This window comes from Lepisosteus oculatus, chromosome 15, assembly GCF_040954835.1.
Source record: "Lepisosteus oculatus isolate fLepOcu1 chromosome 15, fLepOcu1.hap2, whole genome shotgun sequence".
NCBI lineage: Eukaryota > Metazoa > Chordata > Actinopteri > Semionotiformes > Lepisosteidae > Lepisosteus > Lepisosteus oculatus.
This window is the reverse complement of record NC_090710.1, coordinates 23,100,926-23,125,066: the sequence shown is the minus strand read 5'-3', so window position 1 is coordinate 23,125,066 and position 24,141 is coordinate 23,100,926. Positions and strand designations below refer to the sequence as shown.

Here is a 24,141-nt window from a genome sequence, read left to right as displayed (position 1 = left end):
AAAAGACTGCGGTAAATAGTGTTCCCCATTTTTAACTTTTATGTCCCACAAAACTACCCGCATATAATAAGAGTGTTTGAATCTTGGGGAAATAGTTTATATACCTTTTGACAATTCATACACATGTTTGAAAGTGTTCTAGAACCTGTAGTTCTAGAAGTGTAGGTTTCTATATGTGCATACAGCATGAAACAATTGTATTCACAAGTAACATCTTCTTTCATCCTGCTGTGGTGACTCTCTATGGTATCCAGAAACAAGAATTAAAAATACTTTTTTAATCTTAAGGTTTAAATATTAAGGCTTTAGATTATGATAAAGGGGTTCTGAATTATTAGAAAACAATTAAATTAGCTAAACATTGTAAAAAATGCTTTTAAATTTTAATGTATGCTGGCTGTATCCAATAAAATAAGCTTTCTTATTTATCTCAACATATTAAGAGGAGTACTGAGGTCATCAGTGATAAAAAAAAATTAAACTCAATCTCTACTCTGCTTTAGTGTGTTACATAGTGACAACTTAAAAACACCCAGTATGTACAGTTCTCAACAGTCCCAAACAAAGCAGGAATATTTAGTACCAAAAATATACTAGCAATCAAGAAAGGAGTTCAATTTCAGCCCTGTGCATGATGTGTATCGCACTGTGAGCTGTGCATCTGGTGCCAAATGCAGACGACTCTCCAGGGACATATCAAATTTATAGAGGCCCTCTTCTGCAGCGTCATATGCAGAAGTGCAAATTTAAAAGCTGTTGATTAAAAAAAACTGCAAGACTTTCTCCTTCCAATCCTGGTTATATTCATAATCAAAATGGGGGAACGTTCAGATGCTAGCATACCCAGTCTTTTCTCCTGCTGGATCACCTTTTACGAAGCTGTACTGTCACTATTCTATGTAAAATAGCACATAACGGCACTAAAGCACTCACAAAGGGATCTCTTTTCTAGTACGAGCAGCCTTTCAGAAAGCTACAATTGCCGTTCTCGTGTGTGAGAACTGAGGACATCTGCAGTGCAATTGCCAATACACTTTCTGTGCACTGTCGCTGTCAATAAAAGTTCTACAGCAACATAAGAAGCTCCAAGCAAGAAACAAATAAAGCATTATTTGATTTTGGTTAAAAAAAACATAAGTACTTGCTAAATAACCAAGAATTTGTTTTAATCTTCTTAGGATTTATGCTTTCATCATGCAAAAGCAGCAAACATTTTATAATCCCTCATTTTAACCCATATGCTGAGCCTAAAAGCATAAAATGTACCTGTAAGAGGCCTCCTTCACCAAAGCGTAGTACCTCTAAAATTGTGTCCGACTGGATGAAGGCTGTGGAGATAAAATTAAAATTTCTCATTACGCTGTTGTACATACTAAGAGCAAGGCAGCAGAAGATACAACTTTGTAAAGAGCTTCTGAAATATATTCCTCAAGTATTACTTATTTACTTAATTTTCCAGAGGAAAATTACTGGACCCATTTTCATATTAAGCAAAAACTACAGTAGTTAGAAATATCACTTTTAATCAGATACCAGCGCATAATGCAAGAGGATGTTCTAAAAACTAAAACACAGATGAATCAGGATAATGAACCATCCACATTATAGCATAATCAAATTCATAGATGAGGGAATCTGAGATCTCAAAGGTAGCTACTAGAGGGATTTTTGCAGTCGCAGCGGAGCAACCATCTCCTCCCACATTTATGGATATACTTATGATTGTGTTAAAATGCTATATTTAAATACACACATCTTCCATTTAGCCAATAACGGCAATTTTCGGTATAGAAGCAGGCTGTTCCATATTTCTATCAGCAACGCACGAGTCTTGGTCAGCATCAATGTCACTTTAGTTACTGTAGGCTGCCAGAGTGAGTGTCTCTGAGGTGCACAGTATACAGTATGTGAAAAGAGAGCAAGTGAAAGTACTAATGGCAGTACATTGGTGGTAACCATTTTAAAATTTGTTAATTCAATGAATGGTGGAAACTTCTGATAAAAATACAAAATAAAAAAAGCCATTACTGATCCTGAACTGAGCTCAAATACAAGTGTGAACTATTTTAGAAATGTAACAGTAGCTGAAATATTCATGATGAAATTTAACGTTAGTACTCCTACACAGTGGAATAAATTTAGCTACACTAAATGATCATTAGTCAATTCTGAAAAACTATTTCCAAGCTACTCCACAGGGTACGGATAACTAGATAAACCACTTATTGCATCTTCATCTTCAGGATATTTGGATTTAATAAGGCAGCACAACAGTCTAACACTTATGAACTTTTAAAAATGAATGAAATGCTGTTGTGATTTTATTTTAACTTACGTTTTGACAACGAAAATGTGGTACACGTACATGAATCATGAAAATGATCCCAGTTGTTTAGCATTAGTCAGTTCGTCATGATGAATATTTTTGAATGTATTGACATCTTCATCCTCTACAGTTTGCATCTTGGGCCAAAAGGTCACTGGATGGTGTGAACAAGACAGCCGCTACATTTTGCAACATCTAGAATCCTCAGGCACATAGGCAAGAATTTGCTTTGTAGATTTTAGCCCGGTGTTTAGCCTGGTCACAGGTGAATGTTCGACTTTCCCTCGGCCAGTGGATTTGCACATTTCTCACAGACAGAAAGCAGCTGTGGCTGGGCCCTTATTTGTCAGACGCTTTGTGAATCCTGATGTGCGCGGAGCGGTGGCTCTGTGGCTAAGGATCTGTGGCTGGAAGGTTGCCGGTTCAAATCCCTCAGCCGGCAGAGGAATCCTACTCCGTTGGGCTCCTGAGCAAGGCCCTTAACCCCAACTGCTCCAGGGGCGCTGTACAATGGCAGACCCTGCGCTCTGACCCCAGGCTCTCTCCCCGTCTGTGTGTCTCATGGAGAGCAAGCTGGGGTATGCGAAAAGATAATTCCTAATGCAAGAAATTGTAAAGGGTTAATAAAGTGATGTTATATTATATATGTACCTCGGGGGTGTGTGCTTTCCCCATTACTGTGTTTCTCGTACAGCAGCAACTGCACCTCCGGCAACTCGTCATCCGCAGACTCAATTAGTCTGACGGACATTACCCTTGTAGGTCTCATCCATAATGATACTTGACCCTGTACATGAGAGAGGTATCATGGTGTGCTAACCATGGAGGTCTAACACTCTTAAAATACTTTTTCGTTACCTCTCCCCCCGGTAATCACTGATGTGGCTTTGAGTGCAGTGGAGCCCTTGAAGTTTTTGGGAGTTATGATGTCTTATACCCTCAAATGGGAAATAATGATCACCCAAAGCATGCACTTTTTGCATTAACCGAAAAGCTTTGGCATCTCTCAACCAGTTTTGACAGCAGTCAGATTGCTCTCAGTGATGGCTCTGTCAAACTGAGTCTTTGGCTGGGCAATGCGTCAGCCCACTCCAAAGGCAAACTGCAGTGTGTTTATCACTCTGCCACCCAGGTAACCACCTGTTTCCGAACATTCCTACTGGTCTGTTAAAAGCAGAACCACCCTGGACTTGAACAGCTTCTTTCCTAGAGCTGTCGTTTTTGCTTAACCAGTATTCCTAGTAATATGTCTTGCACTGTCTTAATGATGTCTATTAATCTTGTTTGTGTTATGGTATATGTAGAATGTTTTTGCAGAACCAAGTACACTGGAGTAAATTCCTTATACATTAAATGTACTTGATGAATAAAGAGGATTCAGATTTGGGCATTTTTTAGTATGAGAACGTTTATCACTAACAATAATACTAAAGTGCAATTAATAACTGAGTATTATACGCAAATACTACTAATTGTGAAGTTAAAGAAGTAAGTCTAGTTAATGGTAATTGGCACAACATTCTTGCTATGCCTAATGTTAAGTAAAAAGTTTAAAATACAACAGTTTTCAACACCTCTAAATTATTTAAATTTAATTTACATAAGGAATTCTGGACTAAGTTGAAAATGGTTCAAACAATTTTAGCTCCTGCATTTTTAATGTCAAAACTCATGACACATTTTAAAAGACTGTAGTAAAAGCTAGAAGTTATTACTGATGTTCACTGCAAAAAGCCACTTCTAAAATTAGACTTTTCACTGGGCATGTAAGCTTACAGTATACAGTAGAAGCTGTTAGCTATACCTACACATCTATACAAGCAACCTTTTATATTTATGGTTATAAACCACTTTCCGATTTATTTTTTTCAGCTAGCAGAGACACTTCTAATTATCTGTGCCCTTCTTTAGCTGTCCAGCGAATTAAAGCCACTTGCAATCAGAAAAGAAAGTACTATGTCACTCTGAAAATGCTCCGCTCACAGACAGCCAACAAGCAGTGAAGATAAGAACACCTTTATCCAGCAACGTTCTGGTTCTTTTCTCCCAGACCACCAGGGGACAGGTGGAACATTACTCTGGTGCCTTCTTTTAAAGATCACAGAGACGAGGGGTTCATCCAGTCCAGAGGTCTAGTCAGAGTTTTAGCCTTGCCAGGTGGGAGATAAAGGATATTCATTTTTTTGATGCAAGTCAAATAAATTTATTTTCTCACAATGCACTGCTTCCGATACTCTTAAAGCTCAGGAATTGAAAAAAAACTGATGTTTGAATTTTTTCTTGATGGGCTGTGAAAATGTAAAGATGTACAGAAACAACTACCCAATATGTCTTCTCTCATCTTGCCACATTTTCACTTTAAGATCACATAATTTCTGAAAAATGGTTGTTAAAATTGGAAAAGAGTGATTCCTTTCATCGAACAAACGCCTCAGCTACATTATAAATACAAACATTGGGGAATCTGTCCCAAGATGAGAAAACAAACAGCAAGGTTTCTGCTCCCAATATGAGACATACAGTAGTACATCACAGACATGCATTAAACAGACCACAATTTGCTGAACCATACAAAGCAACTTCTGCTGAATGTTCAGACAGAAAATTTCACACAACCTTGAACATCTCAAACTAATTTTCAACAATTTAAACAACAATTTGAAAGCCAGATGTAGCATCATCCCTTTATTAATAGGGTTACAGAAGATATTATATTCAGCCTCCTCATGATGTCCAAGATTCTATTATTAGAAAGTAGTGTAACACTAGTGGTGTTTAATAGTTTATAGTAGCAGGCCAAAATCTTGTGCTGAATGCCGTCCTTCTATAATAACATGGGCTAGAATCGCTTCAATGAGTCTTAAAGATTTAAAGACTATTTTTATGACATTTTCCCAGTAAAATAAATGTGCAAAACCTCAATAGCAGACAGAGTTCCGAGTAAAGAAAAATAACACTCTCTACTGAATGTTGAGCCAGAATGTGAATAAAAGCTGCCAAGTAAGGATTTAAAAAAAAAGATGGGCAACCTTGCTCCAGAGTATTCTTGAAAAGATTCAATGTAACAAGCGGTCATCAAGTTTGGCAAAGTAAATGAAAATCAAATTTAATTTTCACCATTATCATTTATACACTCTAAAGAGTATCAGGGCTTTAGTGTCCGTATAACAAATCAGCAGTCATAAAACGGCAAAATCAAGTGTCTAGTGTTTTCATAAAGCCACGATTTGTATTTTTAAGATAATTATGCTGCTTGCAATAACCTGTTGAATTATTTGCATCTTATGGAAACCTGATTATGGATGTAAAGACATGAGGGTTTAACTATGCATCATTACGCACAGCATGAAATGTCAACAAAGGTCTTTGGAACGTGAAAAAATATGATTAATGCTAATGCTGGAATAAGTAAATAGCAGAAATAATCCATACACTACTGGAGGTGATATTACAAAGCTAGTACAACACAATGGTCAAATGTGCAGTGGTAGGTCTTCACTACATAAAGTTTGACAGTTCTGTTCAAAGACAAGTCCAAGAACACACATTTCTTGCAATAAAATTCCTCAACAAAATAAGTCGTACGGGCACAGTGCCGCTAACTGAAAGATGCTTTTCCTTGTTCCAGGCACACCTTTTGCAGCTCCCCAATTGTTTAAAAACAACATGAAATCTTGTTCATTGTTAAGTTTAATTCAAAGAGAATCACCTCGACAGAAACTAATCAACAGTTCTATCATCTTACATTTGTTACACTACTAAAGATGCATCACCTCCTGTTTCTATTAAAAGGATGTCACTCTCTTGACAAGATTGTCTTGCTGGTTCTTTGTGCATCTTGTACAGCTTAGAAGGCTGCTGAATTCTCAAACTTGTAAGTAGACCAATATGCATCAAGGAAGTCACAGCTTTTTTAATTTTCCATTTAAAAATATGGAAAGGGAACCTTTTTAGATAGCAGTACTAAATCCAAACTTAATTTTAAACATTTTTTCAGTAAAAAGATCTGTTAAAGTTGAACATTTCTGCAAGTCCAACTTTAAAGCAGAAATGACAAACCACATCACTCCCCTTTAAAACTGTAATTTCCTTAATTTGTCCTTATTTTCTTTTGATTCACATTGAAAGACACCCAAGTAAAACTTTGGTACAATTGTTTTAAATTCAATCATAAGAGGCATATGCTGCAATCTCAAATGATGTCAGAACAGTAAGTATTAACAGAGGATATGAGGAAGCACTAATCTCCTCACAAAGGCAGATCAAAAAATAGTTTTGTTAAAAGAACATCAAAATCACATCTAATGCAACTGTTCAATTTGGAAGAGATACTTTAACGTAGGATGTGCTGAAATCAAGTTTTTTTCTACAGTGTAACCTATGCAGAATTTAATATGGAATGTTATTTTTAAAGAATCTCATTTTTTTTATATTGTAAGAAAATTATTGTTGAATTCTGCTAATAAACAGCATATATGTTTTATGCAATCCCCTAATGTCAATGGAATAAGAAAAAAAAAAACTTTCTCCACTATTTAGCATTTTAAATTATATGTACTGGTAACATCGAAAGTCTGAGCTTTCACAGAAGAGCTGTTGAAACATCTCTATCTGTCTTGCACAAGATTGTACAAGTGTATACAGTAACTGCAGGTGTGACACGTATTGCATCACTTAAGATAATTATACCAGCCATGGAGAGTTTCATAGTCAACACAGCTGACGGCCATATTAGCACATTACTCTTATGCCCTAGAAACACCTAAACTTGAAAAAGAGGACTAAGTTTACTTTTAAAACTAGCAGAAATTGTCATGTTTGTATATTTTGTATATGCCCGACACAGACACACATGGGGTCTGCCTTCCTACACTATAGTTACACATATTTTAACTAACGGCTTACCTGAGTAAAACTATTGTAGAACTCAACAGAATGAAAACTAACAAAGTTACATATACATTTTCATGTTTTAACTGAAGTGGATCACTCCAACATATATAGTTCTTTCAATATAAAAATACTATTAAAGACAAAAACAGTAACAATGTGCAGTTACTTCATAAAAAAACTAGTGAAAAGGACACAATTCTCTGAAATACCTCAATAAAAAAAAAACAATTTTCTTACTGGGCACTTTCATTCAGACACTCACGGTTATTTAAAGCTTACTACAGTATTTGTGGGACCTCCTTTCATAATTTTGCTACTTGTAGTAAATAAACTATTAAATGCTGGCAGTATGAGAAGTAAATCATTCACATACCAAACAGATAAAAACATGCAGAGCATTGTATATATCGCATTTGAACACAGATCAACCCTCGTGCCCAAGCCCTACTGATCCAGATAAGATTTACAGTGGACTATATGGCAACTAATTACACAGAAGCAAGCATTTAGTGTTCTGTAAAGGATTATGTACGGTTTCCTGAACACTTGTTTAACAGTCACACTGAGCACCGCGATAAAACTGCAATCTGACCTTTTAAGGAAGTGAGAGGACTGAAGAGCCAGCTGTGCCATCACCAGATTTCACATTTGTGTTGCATCAGTTTTTTTTTTTCATCCCGTCATAACCGTGTTTATGTAACCAGGACTTTGCGCACCAAAAAAAGAACAGTTTCCAGAGGTTATACAGTGAATTGTTTACAAGATCAAGCAAAGGTTGTCTTATGATGAGCTTTAAAATGCACCCGACGGTGGTGTGCAACTCTCCACCAAGATAGTCTTACTTCAGAGGAGTAGGGTTCATTCAACAGCACTAACACTAACAGCAGAACAGATAGTCTGCCCCCCATTATTGTTTTCAAATTTAACATTATCCAGTTAAACTGTAAACCTCTGAATTGTTTCCTCAAAGAGGAAAATGGGTAAAATAGAGTAGATCTCCACTGCCCTTCTTCAAGAGCAAAGTTTAATTTACCCTACATTCTACTGACTGTTCTTTCCTGAAATAGTACCAATTTACAGTTCTTTTGGGGGGGGAAACCTGCTGCATAGTCTCTACTGTAAACCATACTTTTTAAGTTTTAATTTTTTTTAATATAGTTGCAACATATTGTAAACAAACCGGTGTGTGTCGGAGATGAGAAAGGCTCACTGCAGAGATATTCTGCTGGAAACTCTGAATATGACCAGGGCGTTGTGTAATATTACAACTCCTCTCCACCACCAGCTTTTTTTTGCATATAAAAAGGTGTTTGAAGCACTTGTTTTATACATTTATACAACTAACTTACTGCAGCTTTCATCTTCTAACTGTTGCAAATACAAATAGTAATAATGATACAATTACAAATAGTAATACAAATGAATAAAGACCAATCAATCCCAGAAAAAATGAGGCAAATGTAAAATAAAAAAAACATCAAGGGCACTTTACATAATATTAGTAAGAAATATTAGACCTTTAATTCTTATGGCTTTTTCAACATTTTATTGATTGTGATAAAGAAGCCTTGGGGAAAATTACATTTTTAGACCACAAATACCATATAAGCAACTCCTGAGATCTCTCAGGATTTCATGTCTTTTCCCAACGACCATAAGATGAAAAAAGTGTTACAAGCTTATTCCATGCCCAAATTATGACACAATGGGTAACCTAGACCCTTCATGAACTGAAACAAAACCTTTACTGAAAAATAATATCCACTGTTAAAAAGACTCCCAATTTGACACTGAAAGAGTGGAGAAAAGGACCTGTGGTGCAGACAGTGACCTTGTAGAGTGAATATCAACAACACCTGCATGTGGGACTATTGGTTACTATGCAAGTAATTTGTCAGGAAGAAAGTGGTGGTCTTTCAGGCTATATATACATAACAATCAGATTCAGTGAATGAGGTGAAAGCAGATAAATGCACTGACAAACCATACTGACATTTTATTTTTTTTCCCCAAATAGATTACAAAAAGGGTTTCTTTGAAATCACAATACACAGAATAGCATATCTATCTTCAATGTGAAGACTCCTAAAAATAGTTCAACACAACATGCAGTTTTCAAATTTAGTATAATTGTTCGCTCAACCTGTTCTATAAAGTCATGTTTCTGAAAATATCAAATTCATTCTGCCAAGGTCTGTGTACAATCTTAATCCTGCACACCCATCACCATGCCCTCCAAAGTTCACACCGGCTGTTATGTTTATAATCAAAAAGAGCCATCACTTTCCCGTCTACCTTGGAAGTTGATGTGTACGTCCTAACTATAGTCCATCTCTAAGAGCTGTGTAAACATAGCTGAATATACTACACACACTTAAGCAACAAAACATCTGTTAATTGTCACAAATTTGAAACCATCCCTGGGACACACCCGGTGGACATGTTTCAGTTCAATCCTTCACACAATGTCCTGTCACAAGACTTCTTTATCACAATCAATAAAATGTTGAAAAGGCAGTAAACAGACACTTGCCAGCCTCCCATACAAACTCAGAGATCTTTCAGTATTGACAAAACGGTATTTAAATAAGGATGATAGGTCAACATTGCAGAAAATAAAACCACTTTCTGACTGGGTGCATTTCCCTACATTGGGGAGAACTACACAAACTGCTATTTTTGCATTTGCAACATGGGTGATGTATTCTCAGCCAGTCCTTGCCTCAGTGTACCAATACATTATTTCAAAAGCCGTGACACAGGTCATACCACCTGAGGTATTTAGCAAATTATCTTTGTATCCATTATGACAATACTTTCAATTGGTCTTCTCATTGCATTACAGTGCTGTTAATGTCTGGAATGTGGCTGCAGCTGAACAGATGTTTGTAAATAGGGTTCATCAGGGCTGAGCGTGCATTAGCAGAAACTTGCTTTTTGTGCAAGTCATGACCTCTGATAATCTACCTTACATATGGTTACCAGCCTCTACACTATCACTCACCATATTACTGTTCTGTAATTGAGATTACAATGATCTATTACCGCATACATCTTATTACCATACTGATATTTTGCACATAAGCATCCATACTGCAGTGCTCGATGTGGAGGATTACATTAACTACATTATGATGTACAAATGCCCTGCAGCAGTCTGGCATCCCGTTAAGGGTGTACCTTGCTCTGAGCCATTCCTTGCACAGGACAGGCTTTGGCTCCCCCACGACCCTAAATTGGATGCAGCAGGCAGAAAAGGGACGGATGAATTTGAACAAATTCACAAACCATCCCAAGAATGTCATCATTTCTAGATAGGGAGCAACACCTGTGGCACCATTACACGTTTCTACATTTGAAATGGAGCAAAACACCAGCCCTGCATTTAAACTCTATTGACATTACCCGGTAATAGCACAAGTACAACAACTGGATTTTACAATAAGATAAGGTTAAAAAGAGCCAAGCAAGCTAGGCGTTTCAAAGTTCAAAAGGCAGTCAGCTTCATTTTAAAACCACCTGCATGTCCCAAAGCACAACTCTGTCAGTAAGAGGAATCTGCTTCTTGGCAGAAGAATACTTTAAGAGGGACATCCACTACTAGATCTACACACACAGATCTCTTAGATTGGTACGTACAGTAATTATAATTTGAACTGCCCAACTGTCAAAGCAATACCACTAAGTGACAAGACAATTTGGTATTTCATCCCATCAAGGAAAAGTGTTTCTCCTCTTAAAAATGTAATATGTTCATTCACACAAAAAAAAAACACAGAAGTAAACATAGCTTGAAGAAATTCCAGTCTGGGCCCTTAGAGAGGTAACTTGCCATCAACATCAGTGGACCACTTTAACAACTAGTTAAAGTGTATCTACAAGAAGGCTACAGTACTTAAAACTAGTTAAAGGCCAAACAACTCTGATGTAGTGGTTTTACACTCTTAAATATAGCAAATGTTAATGCAATACGAAAATATATTAGAAAACATTTGCCGTACAAGTCAAGCGAAACTTGTGCACAGACAAATGGAAAAAAGCATCCGCTTACAAAGATGGAAGCGTATGTTTGAAGTGAACACTACTCTCACATCAATTGAGAAACCCCGACACTAAACCAGTCATACCTTGTCTTGCATTTGCTTTACAGAGGGTCTGACACAGATATATGGGGCACACTACAAGAGACGTATAGGTGTGGGGGGAGAAGAACTGAAGACTTTCTTGATGCCTGATGGTGCTCATTTTTTTTTAGAACTGGGCTCTGAAACAACAGTTACAAATATCAGGGGCGCAATGTAGATTACTGAGCAAAATACGTACATACGAACATTACCAAAAAACTGCAAAAGAAGCAATGGGCCTTAACACCACCTTCTGTAACAGACTTAGTGTTAAGTGATCCCCATTACATAAGCAAATCTAAAACATAGCAAAGAATGTCTTCTTTTTGTACAACTGTGCTGCACACTGAGTCATCACCAGGGTGGTGCAGATGAGATAATACGCAATTAGAAAGCGTGTGAGTACTACATGCAGCACTGGCACTGAAACGTCATCTCTAAACGTGAACGATGGCCAGCTGACACATCAGTGGGAATTGGGTTCTACAACACGTTCGATTGGAGCTTTGAAATAAACATATCTGTACGGTGTTAAGGCCAGGCCAAACCACAGCATAAAGTAAAATATACCAAAAGCCTTAAACGATGTGGACCTTACAACAGAACCTCCATTTTTCAAAACCCCTCAGTCTGTTTAAAAAAAATGATTCCCCCTTAAATCCCAAACGCTTGAACAGGCAGAGACAATGCTTGTCCCCAGTCTTGTTCTTTTGAGAACATGTGTAGTTGCCCTTCGCTCTCCTATATTCGTCCTCATTCTCTCCCCTTACACTCTGCACGGTACTCAAAGCACCTTCTGAAATTGCACCCACATTTCCGGCCCTCTCTTTCTGCCTTGGAAACATCATGTTTAGGTAAAACGTAATGTTAGAGGTTAGTGGAAGTTATTACCCCATTTACAGAGACTGCCTGTTATGTAATTCATTTCTTTACTGCGCAGGTTACCACATTAAATTCCAGTAATTTGTATTTTCTTACTGTTACACTACATAGTTTTCTTAGTTACCAAGGAGTTTAGAATGTACAATTGTATTACTGCCGTTATCCTTCAGGTAAAATATTGATATCTCATCTATAGATAGGCAGCACAGTCGAACAGCAGTTAGCACTGCCGCCTCTTGACTCCTGGGCCCAGAGTTCACTTCTGGACTGGGGTGGATTCTGCGTGTAGATTCACGTTCTCTCGCAGTCGGGTGTTCAAGTTTCCTCCCTCAGCCCACTGATGTGTGTGCATGTGTGTGCGTGTACACAGTGCAGCAAACCAGCAGCCCATCCAGGGTGCAGCCCCACCTTGTGGACTATCTACAGGACCCGATGAACAGAGGGCACGCCTAACTCCCTTTCATGGAGCTGGGCAATGCACGGCATGAATGTGCTCGCACCGGTATGATGCTGAGCGACCACCTGCCACCTGCTCTAGCGAACAGAAAAAGAACCACCTTTCTCATACAATTCCCCCTAGCTTTTACCAGTCACGGCCTCCTAATAATCCCCATCTATGAATTGGCTTCATCACTCTGCTCTCCTCCCCTCGAGGTGTGGGGAGCATACTGGCGCACTATGGCTGCCGTCTCATCATCCAGGTGGGGGCTGCACATTGGTGGTGGTGGAGGGGAGCCCCCATTACCTGTAAGGCGCTGTGAGTGGAGTGTCCAGAAAGTCTCTATATAAGGAATTATTATTATTATTATTATTATCCCTCCATCCATTTTCTAGCTGTTTTATCCAACATAGGCTTGCAGGGGAACTGGAGTCTATTCCAGCAAGAGGTACAAGCCAGTAGAGACCCTGATCACGACACAAACACACCCCCACCCACACCAGTGCCTTTTTTTGTCAGAAGCCAATTAAACCACCACAGTGTCTTAGGACTGCTGGAGAAAACTGGAGCACTTGGGGGAAACCCAAGTGAGCATGGGGAGAACGTACAAACATCTCCACACAGATGGGTGTTTCCAGGAATGGAGCCCAGGGCTCCAGTACTATGCGACAGCAATGCTAACCAATGCGCCACCGTGCCCCCATCTTTGCGATAATGTTGACCAAATTCTTTTCAACGGTTGTTTCTTCTTTTGTGCAGCATGAAAAGAACATTCCAATTGCGTAAACATATAGCCTTGTCTCACTGTTATATCACGTCAACGTTCCTGAACTTCCAGCTTCTAAAGCTTAGGCACACAAATTATACACACAATGTACACAATTCAACATGTACACCCCCCCAAAAAAAACGGTCTCGGCCGCTCTTGCCAACAGTCATCATAGACCCTTAACAATATTTCATCTTTAATGCCCACATTACATCTCCTCCCTTGTTGAAAATGATAGCTGGAAAACAGATCCCCTAGCAGAAGATACCAGGGATTCCCCGTGCACAAAGCACCACTCACAGAAACGACAAAGCACCGATGAAAAATGTCTGAAGAAGTTTTAGTCCCGTACATACTCTGTTTCTCATTTCAGATTCAAAGCGCTAGGAAATGAGTCAAATGGTAAAGGTGAGGACAACTGATTTCAAGCAATTATTAAGTAACTCCCTTTCCACAACTCTATACAAAGGGGGGAGGTTTCTGTTCTCTTAAGCTTTCGAAAACGAAATGTACCAACCCTGTTCTCGCCACTGGCATCCTCCTGTGCCCTCCCTGAGTCATCAAGCAGAGGGCAATTCTTACACTGGGCGTTTTAAGGAATTCAGTACGCTGAAGTTCTGATCCCGACCTCCCCTGTCGGAATCACCCAAACGTGGCATGAAAACAGTTTCACGGGGCGAATGAAGTCCGCAGACATCTGCGCAAACCGAAAACGTGTCGCCTGCCCCCAATACTGTCTGTCTTTTTTTACCCCAAACTACGGAGACTGGCTGTCACCCGGCATATGCGTTGCCACATCCAGGAGTTCGGGGAGGGGGGGTAGTCTGTGATTTCCAACACCTCATTCTCCCCTTTTCTGATGTATTTTCATGTTACTGCGGAACCGACACAATTTACTCTCACTTCCAAATAAGCCCGGTTAGAAGTCCTTTCTTTCCTTCGCTCCGTCTTTCTCGATTTCAACCCCCCTCCTAACCATCCTCTTCATAACATGACAGGTTAAAGCATTTTTTTAGCCAAGACAGTATCATGTTAAGTGTTTTTTTTTTTTTGTAGGGATATCCCGTCTGGACGTATATTATAAGGCTGGTAAAGTTAAAGGCAAAACCGTGTTGCTGTCAGCATTCCCAGGCCCCGGAGAAGCCTGCGGCTGGATTAGGAAGCGCTGCCAGCTCAGATCGAAGCACGAAAGGAGAAGAAACAGCTACCAATATCCGCCGACTGCAACGACCGAGTACACAGGGAATAACAGTTGGTTGTTACTGTCTACCTACAGCTCGGAGACACCTGTGAACTCGCTAAATCTGCATGCTTAACTTCCACGGTGGCTAAATTAACACAACATGCCAGCACGGGAGAGAAGCTACGGTAAATTAACACAGCACCGGGGCACGTTAAGAGACATCTCGGTTAGGTCGCTGTGGGTACTGTAAACTACCAATTCATAAAAACCTAGCTTAAAATATCAGCAGAACAATTGCGACCGCATTCGCTAAAACAAGCATTACACTGTAGCGATTTAACAGCTGAAACAGCAACACCGAGACAGATCTAGACAGCTCGCTAGCTAGCAAAATAGTTGAGGGGCTCACAAAGATTTTACATTGGGGGGGAAAAAACCCGACTAACCTTCTTTGTTGGCCTGTGCTGCATGGAAAAATGCAATAAATAAAAACCGGAGAACTCCGAGGCTTGTTGTTTTCGTTCCCATTGATAAATGGGGAAGAATCAGATCTTTTTCCCAGCTCGCCATGCTGCTGTGTCGGTTTCACTGTGTGAAGCTCCTGGCCGCTTGCAGTCTCATATAAACACGGTTAACTGGGACGTGCGACACGGCGCGGCCTACACGTGGTACTGCAGCCGAAGCGGTGTCTACAGCAAATACCGACCACCTCACTTCCGACTTCAGCGGAGCTAAGAGTCATTCCCTCATTTCTTCTTACACCGTAGATCGCCCCCCGTGGAAGCTAATCGGATCCTGGATACAGCGGAATCCAGAATCCAGGTGCATTGCACAGCTGATAAGACACTTTTGGGTTAAAAGGTGTATTGTGTTAGTAACAGATTTGCAAAGCATCTGAGCAGTAGAAACACTCCACACAAAAACCTGAATGGAGCTTCCATTGCTGAGCGCTCTGTAATGAACTTCAAAATGCAAAGATAAATGACATGCAATCTAAAGAATCATTTATTGTAATTCATCTTCTCTAGAACACAGACCTGCTAAGCAGCGCAAAAAATGATTTTGTACTTTTTATTGTTTTATTTTTTTTTCATTTGAGCGATTTTTATTCATAATTGTCTAACCTTAAGTATATTTGCTTTTATTCAGTTTGTTGCAATCATATCGTAAAAGACGGTACTGTGTTACCATCGTAAAATAGCAATAAGAGAACAACTCGAAATGGACGTGCAGCACAAATTTGAATAACCGAATAAAATTTGCATATGTTCGTTGTTTTTCGCTAAGAAGGTTTATGAATGGCCTTTCGTCTTTTTTATGTATTGCTACCTGAAGAGAGTCAACACACTCACAATTCTGTGACAAGAGTCCTCATAAATTTCTAATATTTTACAAAAATTATACTCGGTGGTGTAAATTATACTATACTGTAGCAATGAGAAAGAACAAGCCACACAAAAAAACATTAATAAGTATTTAAAACGAACTTTCGTAGGTCAATTGTTTAACCCCTGTCACTTTATTGGTAGATAAACCTGCAAAAAAACTTTCCTGGGCGTATAGGCTGCAATTAAAGCATTGAAATTTGAAGAGCTTTGAAGAGGCTGTCCTAGTACTACCATTAGTTGGAAAACGTTATTAAGATTGAAAGCTAGAAACTATTCAGGCTTCAGTGTTAGAATGTAACGATTTAAAAGCTGTGAAGACTATAAAACCCGTCTTTATTAAGAATTTACACATCGGTGTCTTAAAATTAACCAACAGGGTTTTCCTAAATATTAATTCCTGTTACACACGGTTACTCTATTCCTTTAACAACGTTACAGCATTGGGAGCTGACAATATTTCATGTGCATACTTCATATTAACATGCAGAGCATCAATATCCATCCTCTTCTTTTCTCACAATGGCCAAAACTCAGAGCTCTAGGCTATCAATGTTGCTGCTGAATTAAATAATCAAGTCTTTTTTATTAAAAATTTTAAAATGACTACACCACCCCCAAAGCTTAAATGTCAGGTGACTGAATCCTATAAATGAAACATTGGCGTCGAAAATTAGAGTAATAGTAAATGTTGACGCTGAATTAAATAATCAAGTGTTAAAGGGTGAGGATGTCGGTTTCACGTTGTTTTCCCTGCTTTACCTTGGTTTATAATGTGTGTTACTGTATTATACACTACAGTAGATGCTTTAGTTGGTTTTTATCATAACATTTCAAAGTTATTTTCTATTAAGATCAGCACACAGAGGAAGATACAGTACATTCTAACTGCAAATGTACCGAACTAAACTATTTACTCTGTCAATCACATGAGTGTTTTGTTTAAACACAACACACTTTAGGGAATGAATTTACATACAGATGCTGTCATTTGGAGTTTCATGCCACAGTGCAAATATTTAAACATAAAACTTTAGAAAGCTGATGATACAGTTCCATATACAGTGCCTACTGCATCCCATTTTGTGACATTACAAAATGATGCACACAAACGTTTTCAGACTTAAATGAAAGTCCTGAATGTTCAAATCCTGAATGTTCAAACTGAATACTTGTAAGGATAAGATAAATTACAGTAATTGTCAGCAAAAACTTCAGGGGAAAAAAAACTGAAATATTTTGATTGTACAAGTAATCTGAACAATTTACTCAATATTTGATGAAAGCACCTTAGGCAGCAATTACAGTAACACCACTTTTTGAGTAAGTTTCTACTAACTTTGCATGACAGCTTTGTGCAATATTTGCTCATTCATCCTGGCAGAGTTGCTCCAGCTCTCCCGAGGTGCTTGGGGATGGCTTATGAACAGCAGTTTCAAGTCTTTAGAAGAGTGCCAACAGGTTTCAGATCAAGACTTTAGTTGGACCTTTCTTATTCTTAAGCCACTTCAGCATAGGATTGCCCTAGTGTTTTGAATCATTGTCCTGTTGAATTTTTGTTCCAGTTTTAGGTGTGTAGCAGGTTTTACCCTTAGATCCCAAGTACATACATGTAGTTCCATCTCTGTTTGATTCGCACTAGACAAGCTTCTCAGTCCCTGCTGTCCAGAAGGAGAATTATAATATAATGTGGCCACCACATAAGGTTTATCAGTAAAGATGGAATTGACCAACTGTTACACTATTAGGTTTTGCACCAGATGTAATACTTTATTTAGATGAAAAGATTGCAATTTTGTCTTGTCTGACCACAAACCTGTTTGCTACACTTAAGTGCTTAGTTACAAACTCCATGCAGGATTTGAGATGGGTTTTCCACTCTGCTATACAGGTGAACTTTGTGGGTTGACTTGGATATTGTTGACTTATGCACTTTTTCTTCCATGTGTGCCTTTTAAACTCAGAAGCTCTTTCAAAGTCACTCTTGGCCCTACAGTGGCATCCCTAACCAGTTTCTTCCTTGCCTAGGAGCCCAGTTTGCAGGGACTCTATGTGTCTTTGCACAACTTTATCCCTGAGTTATTTAGAAAGCTCCTTGTTCTTGAGTTTTTGTTTAAAATTCATTTTCTGACTAAGGGACTTCACAATAGCAGGTGTGTTAATTCTGAAATCATGTGAACCATTATTATAGCACAAATGGCCCACTCAACTAATGGTGTGACTAATTAAGGTACATTTGTACATTATGTCCTACTGCTAGAAAGCACCATGCTTCTCCAATGCAAAAATTATGTTGGTAAATAAAAGTTGGTCTGCTTATAGCTATGATCTGTAAGGAATTTGAAAAACACTTAAAATACAGGAAAAGGGGGCACCTTAGAAAACCAAAACATGTACAGAATGTGCAATTTTAGAAGAATGTTATAAATGTGCTTATGAAATACAGAGCTTGTAAACAGACTGACTGGGATTCAATCAGAATGAATGAAAATACATTGAAAAATACATGAAAATATATGATGAAAATACAAAACATGATGTTTTCTCAAGTAATAACAAACCACACTGTGGTACTCTCAAATCCCCTCTACTGAAGCAGCAAGGTCCTACAAAGACTTCTCAAACAGTGAAGGTTGTAACTTCAATGACTTTATTAAAGCCATTAAAAAGCTTTTGAAATTTGGGTTCTGTATATTACAATAAAATAATCCCTTGACTTGTCTTGTCTTCCAGTGTTAGATCCATATTTTATTACCAGTACTCGGTCAAGACACAGATCAGTGATGAAGATCTACAGTATCTTTTTACAGAAAATTGCCATCTATCATACCAAAGCTTCAGGGCACCTATAGAGAAGATATACTATGGTATTAATGGATAATGTTTTTAGTGTTTGTGAAAGAAATACCAAGCTCTTTCGCAAATTCTAGAACTTGACCCGACATTAACATCCTTTAAATACTGTAACTATGGTGCTGGTGAACTGATTGCTTCTGGGAGTCATCCAGACTTGAACTCATATTCGGTCCATCACTCCCTTGGCACTTTTGTCTCACCTTCCATTAATTTAGGAACAATTCAGTTAACGCTTTCCCTTTGCAGTGCATCCTCCCTTGGACAAAACACAGGTGATCATACATTGTTGATACTTTGCAGTCTATCATTCTTTGAGCCTGGAAACAATTAAACAGCATTTGTTTTATCTGACGAAACCGATTAAAACAGGCAGGAAACAGTCATTCAATTAATCATTAAGTTATATTAAATCATAATGATCAAAGTAGCTACACTTTGTTAACATTTCAAGACTGTCAATCTTGTTGGTAAGCCCTGGGCTACAGTAGCTCTTTTGACTTGGATCAAAGGGAAATCAGCCTTTATTATATGCCTTTCTTTCACACTTTAAAGTAGAATATTTTAATATCGTTCTCGATAAAGCATTATTTTCTTTTAACTGCCTTGATCTTACATAAAAAAAAACGATTTTGAGACATTTCTTCTTATTTTATTACAAATGAAAATGCTCTATTACCTCTCAATATTTTGGGCTACTATAACATATACAGTATAGTACAGTAGCCAACAAATGTTTCATTGGTGTCTGTGATGCAGAGATTTCCTGTTTCCCCTTGATACCTTAAGTTCCATGTGCAAAACTTTTTTTTTATCTATCTGCTGTGTGAAACGACAAAACTATGATTGAAAACAAATTTTAAAGCAAGTTGCACTTCCAATGGTTTGCTTATGGGCATACACATTGATTTTACTTTCAGTTTCACGAACTACAAATATTATTATTTTTAAATATATTACGAGACTTTAGGGACCTGCATCTCTGACAAACTGTCAGTCGTGTTGGACATACAGTTCACACGGCCCTTGGCTGATGTACCTGTAGTCTCTACACAGTACTGCTAACTGACGGAGACTGGAGTGTTGTTTAGCTCAACCACGCTCAACAGCCCCGGCCTGTCACCGAGAGGCAACGGGTAAGGCAGAAGAAAGAAAGAGAGGAAAGTTAAGTGAGGCGGATTTGAGACGGAAAATGAAGAAAGAATTGTCTTTCCCTCGCTTTAAATATTTGACTTTCATATCGGTTACGTATTTACGCCAATAAAGCGCCATCGAATCTACTGCAGAACTGGAGAAGTAAGGGCGGAGTTAAGAGGCGAAAGTTTGTTGTGGTTTTGAGTCATTCTGAATTCAATATTTGTGTCTTCTGCCTGTTGTTCTGCTGTATTTTTCTGATTTAACTTGATATCATTGTGCCCATTTTGGTAGCGCTTGTATCATACTGTAGTCGTGCCTTTGAAATGAGGTGAAATTGAATGTGATTGAATTGGGAGAGTGCGATTGGTCAAAGCCTAGCAACAGGTTCGTAACTAAGATCAACAGCAAAGAGGTTTTGAAGTATGGCAGGACACTGATGACGGACGATATTAAAAAATTAAAACCGCTGCATTCCAGTAAAGAAAAAAGGTAAATAACAGGGACCTTCTTAACTTTTATTTTTGTATCGCACTTTAATTGTACGCCTCTGTTGCACGCTAACGACGATAAATAGAAATTACATCGAGAATCTGGTTTGTCTCTCATGGTCTATGTCATACAGTGGTTTCCAAAATTAAAGCAACCGATACAATTAAATTATGTGTTAATCTTCAAATAAGATTTATAATAATTGAATCTAAAATTGTGTGTGAACTTTTCAATACGTCTATTTGTTAAGAGTCGATAGTAGTTTTGAAGCATTAGCTCTTAATGTTTAGCAGCTACAGATTTTCTTGCTGTAAATGTGCAGTTATTGCTAGTTAGACTATGCAGCAATTCTCGTAAATGGCTTTTGATTAGCAGACGTGATGGAGTAATAATTACTGTTTCATGCTGTCTTCAAGAGCTGTCTCAAACGAAAAGACAAGAAATGTAACCTCCCATAAATAACATTAATTAGTGGGCTTTGTTCTATTTACAGAGACGTTTACACAAATTTAGTCCTGGCCTTTTTTTCTGTTCACAACGTCCTCATAAGCTGTACAAACAGAATTCTTACTGATACGTTGCACAAAGAAAATAAAAAGTAAACTTTGTGTCTTACCACATAGCCACAGCAGCTTTATTTTATAAACGATATACTGATCAACCACGATTACGTACGAGTACAGTATGTTCTTTTAATTAGTTCAAGTAAAATGTTTAATTACTATTTGTTGGTATAAAAAATGTCCATTAAACTATCATTATTATTCAAGTGCTGAATAATTACAGCATTAGGAAAAAGTAAAAGAAAGTGACTGTGTACTACCACAAGGAGAAAGTGCCTAAGATTATATAGGAGATTATATAGATTTATAGGAGATTCAATAATCATGATCAGCTACCAAAGGGGCTATGAAACTGTACTCTGGCATTATCCAGTGGGGTAATTTCTGAAAACTGGTATTCATAAACAAATCCTGTTTGCCATTTGAAAGACATGAATCTTTTCACAGCTGTTCCAGGATAATTTACATATGCTTTAAATATAACAAATGACTCACGAGAGCATTATTCAGTCATGCAAAATGAAGAAAGATTAATAGCGCACTGGCTCAGTCAGTAATATATAATATTCCACTTATCACTATTCGTATTGTTTACACCAACTTCCTCAGATAAGAGTTGTGTCAAACAACTAATATAGCAGAAGAATTAACATTTTAAATGATTATTTTGTTTATTTTTTCACTTTTTAAAAAAAAATTCTGAAATGAGTTACAGCATGTGAAAGACAGTTAAATTCTAAATCTAATGTGCTACCTGATCTTCGGGTTTGAATTTAAGGATGTTGAAGACAACATAATTTAAGTTTGTTAAAGAGATTTATTCCACAATTCCTTAATTCTTTTTACAGAGGGAAGTACAAAATCCATATTCTTTATAATGACTAGAGACATCTGGACAGTTAGTGCTTCAAGAGACAGTAAGTTTTTCCTATTGCAGTATTTATCATATAATGTTTATATTGTGACCATCATTGATGTGTCAGTAATTATGACCAAAATAAGTTTCTTTGAAAAACTGCATTAAAGATGACATTAACAGTTTAAAGAAATGTTTATTAATATGAATTTCTACCAAACACATTACAAAACAAATCTTATCAACACATTTGAAAGTCAATGTTGTCATTGCTAAACAAACATTGCTAATATATTTCAAATGGTTTAAATGTATAAATGTGGGGATTACTGTACAGTATGTTGGTTCCATCATGCATTTCAATTACAAGTTAACAGAGAATAAACAGAATAAACAGTGGACTAGGGCAACTCTATACTCTGGAACCTCACAGTCTAATGCCAACTAATACACATTTCTTTTTGTTTACTTTGTATCAGTTTACCAGGCTCCTAAAATACAGCAGCATGTCTCTAGTGTGTATTCAATTTCCCTTTCTAGAACCAAGCTTTGATTTGAAACACAAAGATGAAGAAAGAAAACTGGATTTGTGTGACTCCAGTAAGACATGTGATGAAACGAGATCACAAGGGAACAAGCCCGGAAAGAAGGCAGCTCAGTTTGAGGCTGATGTGCGCACCCTAATCTCATCTCCAAAATGGCTGAAACGTCATGGCCTGAAGGAAAGTGGGCTTAACCTCTCTCAGGTCCTGTCGAGGATCGGCTTTAAACACCGTGAAGGTACGGGCGGGGCAGCCAATGTGCGCATACAGGGACATCAAATATTTGACATCTGACTTTCAAATAAAAAAACAACATTAAATTGACAAATATTTGCTTCTCGTTCTCCATCCATCTGCATGTGACTTCTGTGTCATTAGTGCTGTGTTGGCATTTTCCATTTTTACTGTTTGTTAGTACTGTAGGTTAATGAATGTTATGTTGACAAATATTGTCACTGAATCACAATAAATCTGTTGGCACTAGTTATTGATACAATTTTTTGTGGTGTAAATAAGAAATATGATGGACTGAGTTGAATAGAATTTATAAACAATACGGGCTTATACTAGGAGAACAAATTATATACTTATAGTGAGACAAAAATCAATTTAACACAGAAATGGATGATTTGAAATGCACCATTTATTTACAAAAGGCAGGTTTCAACATCAAAAAGCAGATGGTTAATGATCAGTAATGATACATGTGTAGCTTCCTTAATTGTGTTTCTTAAAATGATTATGGACAAACAAATGATGGACTCTTAATTTGAATACAGACCTAATGGCAAAAATCAACTTGAAATAATCATTAGTTATGATTAGAACAGAAACGTCTGAGGTCTGCTTCAAACTGTTATAACTCTGATGATGTTGTTATGTAAACCTTTTCAGGAAACACAACATAGTATATGCCTTTTGACTACAGTTTTAATCATGTAACTTGTTATTTATGTTTTTTTTTTTCAGATTATGTTCATACTTTGCAAAAACCAGTCTCTTCTCAATATGGTGAAGGCTTGTTTTCCCAGTTCAAGAAAGATGGCAGTATTTATAATGTAAGTATATTTATGCTGGCACGACAACCTGTACATAATTAGTGCATACAATGATGATTTTCCTGATTCATGAAACAATAAAAATAATTGCTGCATTTACCATTCTTTTTACCACACTGGAAACATAAGCTTTTGTGGACACATGGAATGCAAAAAAATGGCTGTACCATTTGTTAAACAAAATAGAAATTTAAGGTATCTGTAGTAGTCAAGCTTTTGTGTAAGGGAATAAGAAGGCATTTTCAACAAATGAGACTTTACCATTATTAGAATCCAAACCAGGAATCAGAAAAACTGAGAGAGGAAGTTCAAGAGAGCCAACTTTATTTAAACTGCAGAGACTGTACAGTCACCATCACACAAACAATTCTCAAAATTCAAAAGTGGAGGAAGCTGCTTAAGTAGACCTTATTTGCACCGCAAAAAATGTTCAGTTTTTAAAAGGTTACTTATTATAACAGATGTTTTTTACTATTTGTTATCATATCTCAGGAACCCCGTCAAGCGAATTCTGTCCTCAATCCCCCAATTACACTCCCCTTCTTTTTTTCTTTACTACGTATCTTGTGTGTTCCTCGTTAGTACATCTTTCCTATGCTCATTAGTGTGAGTTCAAGGTTAGGCATCAGCCTGCACAGCCTG

General features: G+C 37.6%; 2 protein-coding genes across 3 annotated transcripts in view; one reads left to right on the top strand and one right to left on the bottom strand.

Annotated features, from left to right (window-relative positions):
* Positions 1 to 15,225, bottom strand: part of tmem131 (transmembrane protein 131) — a 55,720-nt gene extending 40,495 nt beyond the window's left edge. The window contains exons 1-2 of the mRNA XM_015364339.2: positions 15,063 to 15,225; positions 1,267 to 1,328 (exon numbers count right to left, since the gene is read on the bottom strand). Coding sequence (XP_015219825.2) covers positions 1,267 to 1,328; positions 15,063 to 15,186 — 186 coding nt within the window. The 5' untranslated portion in view covers positions 15,187 to 15,225. The remainder of the gene's footprint in view (positions 1 to 1,266; positions 1,329 to 15,062) is intronic.
* Positions 15,226 to 20,162: 4,937 nt separating this feature from the next.
* LOC102695554 (von Willebrand factor A domain-containing protein 3B) overlaps positions 20,163 to 24,141 on the top strand; it is a 54,527-nt gene continuing 50,548 nt past the window's right edge. For both annotated transcript variants that reach the window (XM_015364014.2, XM_015364018.2), the window contains exons 1-4: positions 20,163 to 20,480; positions 21,892 to 21,960; positions 22,440 to 22,679; positions 23,411 to 23,499. In XM_015364014.2, the coding sequence (XP_015219500.2) occupies positions 21,921 to 21,960; positions 22,440 to 22,679; positions 23,411 to 23,499 (369 nt within the window). In that variant the 5' untranslated portion in view covers positions 20,163 to 20,480; positions 21,892 to 21,920. The remainder of the gene's footprint in view (positions 20,481 to 21,891; positions 21,961 to 22,439; positions 22,680 to 23,410; positions 23,500 to 24,141) is intronic.